This window comes from Molothrus aeneus, chromosome 2 (assembly GCF_037042795.1).
Source record: "Molothrus aeneus isolate 106 chromosome 2, BPBGC_Maene_1.0, whole genome shotgun sequence".
NCBI lineage: Eukaryota > Metazoa > Chordata > Aves > Passeriformes > Icteridae > Molothrus > Molothrus aeneus.
Window position 1 is genome coordinate 47,099,766 of NC_089647.1, and position 13,416 is coordinate 47,113,181.

The following is a 13,416-nucleotide window of genomic DNA, read 5'->3' on the forward strand; positions in this document are numbered from 1 at the left end:
TTCATCATTGATTTCAAGTACATTTTAGACACTTAACTCCAGTAGTTAATCGTATTCACATTCAAGACTTAATGTCAGTGTATTTGGGAAGAGATACAAGCCTGGTTATATATTCATTTATTTAGTTTTTCACTGACAAAAAGCTGAGGTTTTATTTCAAGCCAAAATTGTTGGCTGTACAAGTATGGGACACAATGCTTTTACCAGCAAGATGCTATGTCTCAAAGAAAAATAGCTTTATTTGACATCCTATCTATTCATGGGTCATTAGGTTCCTTACGTTTTTAAATGCTTCAAAACCAATGCAGAGTACAAATGCAATAGAGTTTGACATGTTTACCAGGAAAGAAAAAGGAAGGAGAATAGCAGGGAAATTCCTACTGTCAATATTTAGAAGCAGATTATGCCTTCTATGTACCTTCTGTGGGCATTTTACTTGACACTGTCTTTTCTGAAGGGTCATGGCTCAACAGGACACATTCACTTATCATTGTGCCTGTCACTAAGCGACCATCAGCAGCCTACCCTCACACTGACCTACATTGAGGGGTGCAGCTTCTTTTCATGTGACAACAAGAGAACTAATTAATCCTGATAACTGAGGAATCTCCTCCCATGGGGAAAGGGTGGTTTTTTCAGACGCATTTTATTTGTTATGGAAGGCTTATTAGATGCATGTGAAAGTCAGTCAATGGGGTTGCTTAATTAATGAGCAAACGTTAATTTAGATTGCAAAAGTTAGCCATTCTAAGTAAAGTAAGGGGAGGACAATTTTTTTTTATGAAAGCAGAGAGCAATCTGTGATTTTCAAGGGGAAAAAAATAAAGGAAGTTTTCTTCCATTAACTTCTGCCCCACAAAAAAGCTAATCCTCTTCCAAATTAAGTAAATAAAAATATTAATTATCTGATAACAAAAAACCCCTCTGATCACAAGTCATGAAAAAAAGATAAAATAAATGAACATGCATTTATTTTTCCAATATGATATGTGTCCAGTTCTATAGACAAATGAGTGACATGCATGCAGAATGAACCTTTCACTGATTTCTGCTAAATCCTGGATTCTCTTAAAAATTATAGATTAGTTGAACTCAAAATTGGGACCATGATCTGGGTTATTATACCCATTCCAATTTTCCCAGTTTTTACTTTTAAATTTCTTTTCATAAACAGAGAACTTCTACTACCTTTGACTAAAGAAAGGAAATCCAAAAGCTAGCTTTGAGACTAAGTTTAAAAAATTACAATATTAGAAGTTATTATAAACTTTCTTGAAGTTAAGGTTTAATGACTTTCTAATATCTTTTCTATAATTTGGGGATGTGACTGTCTTCCAGCCACTCCTGTTATCCTCAACGTGTTGACCAATCCTTTTTTCACCTGCTCAACGAGAGGTTAAGGAGAATGATCAGTTTATCTTTGCAACTTCAGTGTGTACAAAGAATCTGACCTTCTGGGTTTAAAGTGCCATCTGTGGGCAGTAAAGTTATCCATCATGAAGTAATTGTTTCAGTCACTGATGGATTTGCACATGTCTTACCCCTTGTGAAACATAACTGAGCCTTTGAGGGTTTTACCATCAACTATAATTTCCTCCTGATTCAAATGTTCAGCAAAAATGAACTTTGCAGAGGAAACTCCTGCACTGGAAGGAGAGGGCAGGTTATTTCTTAACAAGGTCTCCACCTCTCTGTGATGCTTAAAGCATTGGTCATTCAGTTCAGATGTAGCCCAGGACTTTACTCTTGCTTCTGAGCACTTCCCTATGAGTCATTCCACTGAAGGGAATGGGAATGCCCACATGTGTACAACTAAAAAGCAGTTGCAGAATCCAGACAAAATGGAAAGATACATGACAGTACCCAGGGGGTTGACCTTCAGCGTGTCTCCAGTGAAAATGACCTCTCTCTGCCTTGCAGCAGCATCTTAACCAGAACATGGCCACTAGCTAGCCTCAAATGCAGTATATGGCTTTACTCCATTCTGTAAGGAAATCTGAGGTATCAGTAGTTTTCTTTATTTCAGAGTTATTCTTGACAAGCTATTGTATTACCATTTCTTTAAAAGGCTCTTCAATCTATTCTGTAAGTAAACATAACTATTTTTTTTGGTCAAACAGTTGTACCTACCCATAATAATTGCAATTACATCATTACACCAATTCACTCTATTAAGGAGAAAAAGATATATATAGAGAAGAAAAAGTCATGGTCAACTCTTAAGAGCCACTTAAATTTTCAATTTACATCTGACTATATGAAGAAGTCTAGACCAGTTTAATCAACACTGAGTCTCTCTTCAGCATTAATACTTGCATTTATAAAGACAGGAGAACTTTTAGGGAGTGTTGTGTTAAAACTTGTGTGGTGAATGGAAAAGAAAATTTTGTTTTCCTGTTCAATGTGTAACTGTCTGGCCTGGTCCTGCTGCAGGACTAGAGGGAGAAGGGAGCACCCTGGATAATGAAGCTTTCTGATTCTGTGCTGGTGGCTAGGCAGAACTGCTGCTGGAAGGAGACACTCCTCTATCCCCATAGCATCAATAGCACCCATCTCATCTGTCACCTGGGTTTCTGATGCTCAGGTACAGGCAATGAAGGCAGTACAGCCTGGTTTCCTGCTCCAAGGAATAAAAGCATCCTCTCCATTGCCTGTTCTTACAAACAGTCTCCAGAAAAGACCTACAGTGCCAAAGCATGAGCCACCCTGAGACTCAAAGTGGTATCTGCAGGTCTTTCAGATGCCATCTAAGTCCCCATTCTAAAGGAAACCTCACAGTCATCTAATTTCACAGCAATTCTCTGAAGTAACTCCAAACTTCATACCTGAAGCCTGCAGAAGAGAAACTAGGGCAGCTTGACTGAGAGAGAGCAAGGAGTTGTGACTTTGTCCCAGGTTGACACTGACAATGGTCCAGATGAGCAAACTCATGATCTGAAGCAGCAAAATGTAACCACTGTTTCTATTGAAGCAGAAATCTGCAGGCCAATTAAGAGCCATGGGGATTTACAAGTGTTAATAGATACAGGTCCCTGGACTCAGAGGTAGTTTTGTACTTGTTTCCTGTTGGCTCCTGTGCAAAGAGAATGACCATGTGTGCTGGTACAGAGCTGGCAGACAGAAACACCCTCAGGGTAGAAGCAACAGCTCAAGTTGTATCACTCCTTAACAGAGCCATCACTTGCACATATCCCTGTGGTGTTTGAAACTTTCCTCTCTTTTGCATTCAAGACCAAGAAAACTATTGGATGCTATTTACTTACTAAGTACACACAGAAGCACAAAAATTACCAGTTCATTGGTTCATCCCTTTCATGTCCAAAAGAAACATTCCATCCATCTAGTCTGATGTTTTGCAACACATGCCAAGTGATTTCTGGATCAAATGCTTACATTTGATCAATCTCAATTATAATGTAAGAATTTAAAGTACTATTAGGACATAACAGCCAGCCAGCCAAAAAAAACAACAACAAAAAAAAGATAGGATAGTGGATGGCAAAGGATGGCAAAGCTAGACTGCTTTATGATACACACCATAACACCATAGTTAAGTCTGAACAGCATAAGGTTGGTAACAGTAGATTACATGATTTCTGGGTAGACTAAAAGCCTTGACCGTGACTCCATGCTGTGGGACTAAATCAGTCAGTAAGGAAAATGGATGTGCAACTGCCCAAAACAGGCCTTCATGGGCATAGAAATGTAAAAGGTATTTGAACAAGTGTATTCCTTCCTTTTTAGTTCTAGATCTCAGAGCAAGTTATAATTCATTTACTCTTTATGTATTTGCTGTTCCAAGATGACTATACCCACTGATGTAAGATTAAATGCTACAGAGCCAAAGCTAAAAATAATGCATAGTTCTGTTCTTCATTAACACTCGTGAGCAGTACACACTGGCATGCCAATATGGCCAATAGCTGCAAATGTAAACAAATATTTATTTCCCCAATAATTGCCAAACATTTTGCCAGCACTTGCCCTAGTTAGGTCAGGTTGGTTTTATAGAAGTTTGTGGTGAAGTCTTTCAAGCAAAGAGCAGGGAGGGGGTTGTTCATTAAAAAATTTAGATGTAGCAATTAAACAAACTGAAACATCAGCGGTTATTTGACATAAATCTCATTCCAGTTACTATCAATTGAAATTATTGACATTTCCCATCATACCTGGAAACCAAGGCCATGCAGTTCCATGTTTAGTGCCCCACAAGACCCACTTGAAGGCACTTGCTTCACCAGCTCATCAGAAGTTTGTGCCTTGTTTGCCCTAAACTCACCAGGTAACTTCCATGCATGAGCATAGGCACTTCATATAATGTCAATGACAAATAAAGTTCAGTATTTAACAACCAAAGATCTGAGGGAAAAATAATCTTGGTTTCCTGCTGTATCCATCAAGTTTTAATACCTCTAGAAATACAGGATCTGAAATGAACATCTTGGCCAATATCTAGCCTGATGAAGGTGCTCATTTCATCAGCTATATAAGGAAGACATATTTACAGAGAAGAAATAAAACCAGCCATAACTACAAACTTTTTCTTTCCCACTGAGCACCCAAAATTGAAAATGGATATCCAAATGCACAGTCTGACACCTCCATTATGAATCCTTGTGGGACCACTTTGGTAAACCACACCCAGAAAGCAAAAGACACGCATATACCTGATGTGTGTTAAGAAAAGAAGAGAAATACCACAGTTGTGCCCACCTTAGTCTGGTCTTCACTCCAACAGAGTAAATGTCCATCTTAAAAACAAAACAAGTCAGCTGAAGCTGGTAACACCACAGCTAGCAACGCTTTCGCAGCCACATTCAGCACAAATCCATGTGGCTGTCATACCCCTCCACCTTGATGTGCCTGTCCTGGCCCTGCATGGAGATCCTGCTCAGGCCATTCAGATGAGAAGCAGTTGTGACTCTGTCATCTGCCCAGCCAAAGGGATGCCATGTGATCAGCCAGTGGCATTCACCCAGGAGCGTCATTTCGTGCCTCCCCACACGATTCAGCCTGTGCTGCTCGCAGTGTAGAGAGCCCCATCCAGACTATGCCTGTGAGTCACCAGATCTACGTACTGACAGGTATCAGCAACCACGGTGCCTCTGCTCTAATTCCACCATGACAGATCCTAGCACATAATGTGTTCTCAATATTCTTCAGAAAAGTTTATCCCATTAATAAGTGAGTAGAAAAGTATCAATATGGTATAAAGAGAAAGCAAGTACACTAAAATTCACACAAAAACAATTTAGAAATCCTAGGCATTTAGAGTAAAGGTGTATATTTTCTTAGCCAAACTAAATTTCTTTACTAGTTGGATGCTTTAAATTTGTAACAGATTAGCTGGCAGGACAAAAGAAGCAGTGTAATAGGACTGAATTGGAAGACATTCATAAAGACAGGCAAACTGCCTACCTGACAGTAGTCTACCTGCCCAGCCAGCAGCACAAGCCTGTCAAATTCGTCTGGGGCTGTAGTAATCACTAAGCTGTAAGCACAGAAACAAATTAGGAACTATGTAAAAGAAAATGTAAAGCGAAGTTGAAGGAGCTACACTTTGCTGAAGGCTGCTGATTATTATTTCCATTGTTACAGCTGAACCGTCCTGTAGTGCTCCAAGACAAAAAGAAGAGTCAGGAACCAACTTTCCATCCCCCTTAAACCTATAAAGCAGAGCTATAAGTAAAGCCCCTGGGTTTAAAACAAGAACAAGTAAATAATGCAACACAACAATTTAAAATAGAGAGGTGAGAAGAACTGGAAGAGTCTGTACAGAGGAGTTCCCTTGCAATGGCTTAGGAGCAAAACCCACCTTGCTGTTCAATGACATCTAAAGCACCCGGTCTAAGGAGGGAGTTGCATGTGCAGAAATCTTCTGGCAAGATTGCCTATGGCTCAATTACATTGGGAAATTATAATCATTCATACTTTTAAAATAGATTAGGATGATTGCCAATTGCAGCACTGCATGAGACAAAGAAAAGTGCCCCAAACACTTTCAGCACAACAGAACAAAAAAAAGTTCTGTCTTATATAGTTTAATGTGATTGATTTCCACTATGTAATAATCCACTTGCATAAACATAGACAACAACTAAATTTTACTTTCCTTGACTCTCAACCCCATGGTTTCTTATGAAATGCTATTGGACTTTAGATCATACTACCAAAAAAAAATATCCCCCCTTAAGAATTTTATCAGATAACTGCTTCCTGCAAGGCTTCGGGAACCTTTCCTGAAGATAAGATGCTGGACACCACTAAAGACATGACATGAAGCTAAAAAAGCCCTTGTCTGATCCACGATGGCAACTCTCACGCTTCTATTAACATTAGTCTATGGTGATCCTGATGAGAGGTTTTTCCACAGAGGAATGACAATGGGAACAAAAGGGGTGAATTCCTTCACTCTGTGTCAAGGAAGAATCCCACAGGAAGGACGCTTAAGTGAGCTATGTGAAATTGTGAAATTCCTCTCATGAAATGCCCTCACACTCATCCCTTTTCGCTCCCCACGCACTAAGCAGGGGGTCTGTTCCCAGAGCACAGGCTTCCTGAAAGAACATCTGAGGAGCAGAGACATCTGCTCACAGGTCCCTGGCTCTCAAGGACCACTGTGCCCTGCCTGCTTCACCCGCTTCCAGCCATGGTGTGGGGAAAATGGCACCACAGCATCTTCAACCCACTGAAATCCTGGAAGCAGCTGCCCTCTAGCCCCATGCCCATCCTTCAGCTGCTCCAACAGCAAAGAGAGCCTTGTTTCAAGGCCATAACTCCAAAAGAAGGAATACAACTTAAAAAGAAGTTGTGTTGCACAAGTGCTTAGTGCCACATATCAGTGACTGCTGCAAAAGCAGCCCCACCACCCAGAAAAGCCATGCCAAGAGAAATTGTTGTCAACAACATCTCACTGAATTATGCTCTAAATATGCTACAAGGGTGACTTAACATTGTGGATATGGATTTTGGTAATGAAAAATCAAGTGTGTTTTGAAGAGAAAACGACAGAGAGAGTAAAATCAGCTCACCATGAGCATGAACCTTTTGCTTCAGCATTAACACAAGACAAACCAAAGTCTGAGAAACATGATTAATGAATCTATTAACTATTGCACAAACATCTATAATGGTCTTGAATACACTGATGCACCACATCAAGCTAAATCATCCTCCTCTTCATCTTTAGCCTGGGACATCTCCACTCACTGTGCCAGACAAAAAACACCCCAAATGCAAATATGACTTAATGTAGAAGAAACAGTCATCCACATTCCCTGTCCAAATTTCTCCATACATCTCAATGACTCAGGACTTAAGTTTCAGACGAAAGTACCTCTGAAAGCTATAGTTTCAAATCTCTTTGCCCTTGTTGCTGGTTTCTCAATCTGTTAGCACTTTGTTTAGTTCCATCATGAGTTCATTCTGCTGGTCACAAAGTCATGATATTATGCCATGCCTGGCTTTGGAGAGAGCACTAATGACTGCATTTTCACTTTTCCAGCTCCTGCTTGCACCATAGCTCTTTCTTTTAAGCATCAAGATTTATGCAGTACTGATCTCCAACCACAGGAGAATGAAGCTGAACTTCTGCATCTCAGTAAGAGAAAACTGTGTGGGCATCTCCCTGACTATCACTGGACCAATTTTATGATAAGCAGTTCCCCATGATGGATCAAGAAGTCAGACCATTTCCAGCTGAGGATGTTTGGGAAAGGTTGCTTCCCATTTGCAGGAATACATGCAGTGAGGATGCATGACAAGGGCAAAGAGAGAAGAGCCTTGTTCTGTCTGTGGGTAGAATTCATGCACAAATACATACAGAAGTGTTTCTCTGCATTCTCACAAATATCGGTAGAGGGGAAAAAAGAGACTACTGGGGGCAGGGACGAGATCTGAAGATGAAGCATGTCATTGGAGGGAGTGGTTTTCTTCTTGAAGGTCTCACACCAACAGGAGAGAGTTCTGTCCAAGAGCAGAGGTGACTTTGATTGGGCATTTCATGTGGAACCTACTCTTGCAGCAGTCTTGCTTTCCATTCCCTCTGGGCCTGCAGCCAGAATTCCCAAACCCTGACTCTGGGGGATTCAAAGGAACAGGTTTGCTGCTGAAGTCCCTCCACAGCCCCTCTGGACACAGACTTCTGAAACACCAAACCTTAACCCTCATCTGCTTCTGCTGAGCTTCTTCCTTTCCCAATCTCAGTTGAACATGAGAACTAGCAAGCTGATAAACAGTGTGCTGGAAGTTTCCAAACCACATGAAAATGTAAGGACTTATCAACTGTCCTACAAATCTGGACAATTTCCTTTTGTCCTATACACCCACACAACGTGGAAGGCTACTGGTTTCAGTCTTTGAAGCATCTGACAAAAAATAGACAGCTTGCTTGTTATTGTTCGGATGCAAAATAACCCACCCCAATACCACCAAAAAAACTCTCAAATCTCCTCAAAAGCAAATTTTTAGGGTTCTAAATATATTGGGTGCTTCTGGATATGAAGATCTTTACTACAGCACAGACCAAGTCCAAGTTTATCCAACACTAAGTGTAAATCTAGAAGATGCTAGCCCAGCCCAAAGGAGTTGCTCCGGATTTACACCACCTGTAAGATAATGAAATCTAGCTTTGTGTAGAGCACATGGGAAAAACACCTGTCTGCTAAAACATCAATTAGCTCTGTAAGTGATTTTCTTTCACTGTGTCAGAAAGTTTGATCTTTAACTCCATACACAACATACATTTTCTAAAAATCTCTGTTATATAGCAGCTCCTAACCCTTCTGCTTTATGTGAACGCAGTTCAGAATTTTTAGGGAGCCCTGTTTCTATGAAGAAGAAGTGGTAAAGCCAGTTTTTCTCAACTTTGTTAATAACTCCAGCCCTTATCCCAAATTGGACCATTCCATCTGTGTCATTGCTTCAGCAAGTACTCAAATCAAATTGAAACCTTAACATATGAACATCCATCTGAACAGCACTTTCAGAGAAGTCAGGTAAGTTATTGCAAGAAATTAACCTCAGCACTGATTAGATTTGACCTGGAATTTCTTCCTTCACTTTTTCCAGCTGGGCATGAAGTTGAAAAGTCCACTGGGGATTTTGATGTTCTAGTTGCTACTGAAATAACTGAGATCATATAGTGCTGCTCACAGATAAGACTGTAATAGAGTCTACCACCTTCTAACTGCAAATTGTGAGGTTCCACTTCTGTGTGGAAAGCCGGAAATACAGCTAAACCATCAGTTTATGTTTCTAGAAACATGGTGCATAAGCCTTGATCCAGGCTGCAGAATCTGATGTTTTCAGGGTTTAAACACCATCCTTCACAATCCCAAATGCTAGTGACTAAAATTATAGTAATACTATAGTAATAATTATAATTATAGTAATAAAGTTGAGGACTGGGAGATTGAACTTAATACAGCAACCACATATTCCTGTTGACCGTTACATGTACAGTCATTAGCAAGCATATGCAATACAATTTGGGGAATAAATAATTATAAGATATAAAGAAAACATGTGAGTTCTATGCAAAACCCAGAAAAAAAGTATTGTTCTTTCCCAAGTTAACCAGAATATGTGTGGCACAAGAGAGCTGAAGTGCCCAACACTCACATGTCAAATGAATTTAATTTCCTTAATCTCATTTTTCAAATGGGTACTCTCAAAGCTTGTAGGCAGCATGTTGTTTTCGGGAATTTTAAATTATTAAGTAGACTTATATGGGCTGAAAGACCTTCTTCTGTCTCCTCCTTGTGGAGGTCTTTTAGGTTCTTTCTGAACCACTGACTGTTTCTGAGAATCTCCCCTAGAACCTGCCAGTAAATGGAAGCTCAGCAGGCACCTGCAGAGACTGAATTACAAGAGGGCACCAGTGATGAATTGAATTTCATCAAGAGCACTGGAAATGGAAAGTGCTGGCAGCCTGAGTAAGAACTGCAGGTAAATAAGCAGTGAAGGAGGATGAAATGGGAAGAAAAACACAGAGAGGTGTATGGTACAAAACATCAACCACTTCAATAATAACTTTCAAACTCTCTGTGCAAACGCAGCTATGGAGAGTTCTGCCAGTGGCCCAGAAGAAGCATAATCAACCTATTTGAGGTGTCCAAACAAAGCAGAGAAAGAATGCTCCTCTAGAAAACAGACCAAAAAACCCCAAGAAAGCCAATGAGCCTGAAAACATTTAAATTCTGATTTGAGCACAATCTCTTCTACATGGGGAGGGTATGAATTTCCAGCAAAATGGTTGTAAGGGCACCCAGCAAAACTAGAGAATAAACTTTCCAACGCCTACAGCACCTGAGCTGGCCATCAGGATGTTTGTCCCCAGCACCCAGAGCCCCAGGTTGTCCCCTAAGCAAGCCAAGCTTTTCCCAATGGGATTGGTGCAGGGTGCACATGAACAGGAAGGTGAACCAGGGTCTTTCTCACAGCCCATGGCTCACAGAATCCACCCTCTCCCTGGGCAGTGGGCTTGCCATGATCTGCACAATGGAAAACCTTTCCGACAGGAAAGAGGAAGCCAGTCCCCTGGCGGAGCTGGTCACTGCAGGAGCCCATGCAGGAGCAGGACGCCGAAGTTCAGACTCAAGCTGTGAAGGAAGCCTGGCAAGGATCTGAATCCACATTTCCTGTATCCAGGGTGGGTGTCCCATGCCTCTGCCTATTTCATCTTGGGCATAAGAACCTCCTAGGCAGAGACAAATAATGTGGGGAAATTAGCACTTTCCTGGGGAAAGGAAAGAGGAAAAAAAAAAAGTAGAAGAATACCTATGTATCTGTATCAAAGCTGATGAATCAGCACTTCCCGAGCAGGAAAACGTCTCGTCGGAGCCGCCCCGCCATCTCTCCTCCCGGGCAGCCTCAGGCAGCGGCACCGCTCCCGTGGGCTGGAGGCGCGGAGCAGACCGAGCCCACGGCCACTCGCGCCGCTCACCGCAGGAACGCTGGCCTCGACGGCTGTCCCGCGGGGAGCTCGGCTTTTTGCTTCCCCACCCGGGGTTTGGTCTCGCTCCCCGCCGGCTGCCGGCCCCTTTCTGCCGAGCGCCGTCCCCGCGGCCGTGCGCGCCGCCCCGGCCGGGACAGGCGGCGGGAGCCCCGGTCCGCCCCTCTCCGCGGGCATCCCCGCAGGGCAGCGGCCCTGCCGAGCCATGAGCCCACGCGGGACCGGCCCTTGCCCGGCCACCACGCACCCCTGCTCTCAGGTGACCAGCCACACAAGGCTGGGACGCAATGCCCACCGCGGCGCTCCGGCCCACGGGGACTGGCTCTTGGCTCAAAGCAAAATAAAACTCGGTTAAGAACATCAGATCTGCAATGATCCATCCCCATCATTGCGGGATGCAGGCACCGGAGAGCAGCTCCATCCCACTCTCCAGTAAGACCCGGCAGCCAGCCCCGCACGGAGCGCCACCGCGCTCCACCGACCCGCTCGGGCGGGAGGCAGCAGAACCTCGATTTTTGCGAAGAAAAGGTACACCTTTGCCGCTTCACGGGCAGAGCTGGCACACTTGAAAACAAAGTGTGGAGGAAAGTAGCGTGCCCTGCAGCCAAGACATGCTCTCGTTCCGTGATGCACCGGCTAGGACAACTCCCGATGATGTACGGCGGTCCCCTGTGCCCGGGAGAGGCTGTCCTCCACGCCACCTCTGCCTTGCTGGAGGAGGAGCGGCACCACGGCTCCGCACCGCCGGACCCTCCGGGGAGCTGCTCCCGGGACACGCCGACGGGCATCCGGAGCATAAGGACAGCTCGGGGATGCGGCGTTTCTCCGCTCCCTGGAAAGCAGGGATCATGTCCCCGGCCCTGCCCAGAGGAAAGGAGCGAAGGGGAGGCAGGTGCCCGCCGGCTCCAGCAGACGAGCGGGGTGCGGCGGGACCGGTCAGGGGCGCGGGAGGCGCAGCCGATGAGGCATATCACGATGGGGACCCGTCGCGGAGAGCTCGGCGCAGAACGGGGTCGGACCGGGGCAGCGCGAACCAGCGGTCCCTTACCTGCGAGCAGGAGGGCGGCTCCCAGCAGCACGGTCCCTGAGAGCAGCTGGCGGGGCATGGTCCTGCCTGTGGGAACGCAGGGCTCTTTCCCTGCCGACGGCGGCGAGGCAGGGGCAGAGGCGCCGGCTGGGCTCCGACGGGCTCTCCTCGGTCCCGGGCGCTTCCCGCGGTGGAAGAGATAACGGCAAAGCGAGGCGCGGGATCCGCATCCAGCAGCCCCCGAATCCTGCCCGCCCGCCCCGGCCCGACCTGCGGAAACGGAGTATCCGCTGCGGGCGGCCCTGCCAGCTTCACCTCCTGCGGGCATCAGATACCCGCCAGCCCCAGCCTCGCTGATTTATAACTTCTCCACCCCTCGCCGCGCACCCCTCCGCCCCCCCGCCCACATCCTCCGCCGGGAGCACGCCCTCCCCGGGACGCGTCCCCCGCCCGCCCGTCCGTCCGTCGGCGGGCACGGTGTCGCTGCCCCGCGGGTCTCCCGGTCCCGGCCGCCCCCGGCCCCTAGGGACCTGGCCGTGCCGTCCCGCTGGAGCCCGGGTCTGGGCTGCTTCCAGCCGCCGCGGCCGCAGCTCTTCCGGGGCGGGCAGCAGGACTCGTCCCTCGCAAGTCGTCAGGCTCTCCTAGGGAGGGCGTGAAGCGGACTTGCGATTCGTAGACCAAATGCTGAGCGGTGGGGTCCCGGTCCTACGGAGACCCTCGCCTGCTCCGCAGGAAAACCTTGACAGCGCCGCGTCCCGCCAGGGGCTGCCGAGCCGTGTGCCGAGCCGGGCCGGGGCCATTTACAGCCGTCCCCGGCTGCCCGGAGCGATGCTCGGAGCGCCCAAAGCGCTGCCCGTGCCCCAGGGGCCCGGGGCTCAGCTCCCCGCCTTCCTTGGGAGAGGGAGCCGCGGGGCAGACCGCTCTGTGCCGGGCCTGACCCAGACCAGCACGGGTCCCAGCCAGCAGCACTGAGAGCGCTCAGAGCAGGGAAGCCAGGAAGGGGCAGCACTGGCTAAGGATGCTTAGGGAGTCTGCCCTGCCAGCTCCCCTGATGGCCTTCACTGACTCTGTAACATTCAGAGCAGTGCTAGAAATGTATTTCTCCCCCACTATGCACATACCTCATGCTTCCCATACATGTTTTATTTTGTGAAAGATCAACGGAGAGCCCATGACAGGAAAACTCAAGCCCTATGCTTCCACTTTCTCCCTGTGCAGCCAGAGAAAGGCTGCTGTGTGAGTCAGGTCTTCAGTGTGACCCACTGTGGCCCTCCCTATATTTTTATACTATGAAACAAGTCACAAGAGTGTCTGCATGGGGCAGGTAAATGTGATCATCCCCCTCTTACAGAGAAGGAAACGGAGGCGCATAGAGAGGTTAGGCAGCTAGTCCAAGGTCATAGGAAGCTGGTGACAGGAGACACAAATAGAACTC

At 45.9% G+C, this 13,416-nt stretch overlaps 1 protein-coding gene across 1 annotated transcript in view; it reads right to left on the minus strand.

Moving 5' to 3' along the window:
* Positions 1-12,271, minus strand: part of FLT1 (fms related receptor tyrosine kinase 1) — a 108,819-nt gene extending 96,548 nt beyond the window's left edge. Inside the window, exon 1 of the mRNA XM_066544868.1 lies at positions 12,003-12,271. Coding sequence (XP_066400965.1) covers positions 12,003-12,060 — 58 coding nt within the window. The 5' untranslated portion in view covers positions 12,061-12,271. The remainder of the gene's footprint in view (positions 1-12,002) is intronic.
* Between the last annotated feature and the right edge of the window lie 1,145 nt (positions 12,272-13,416).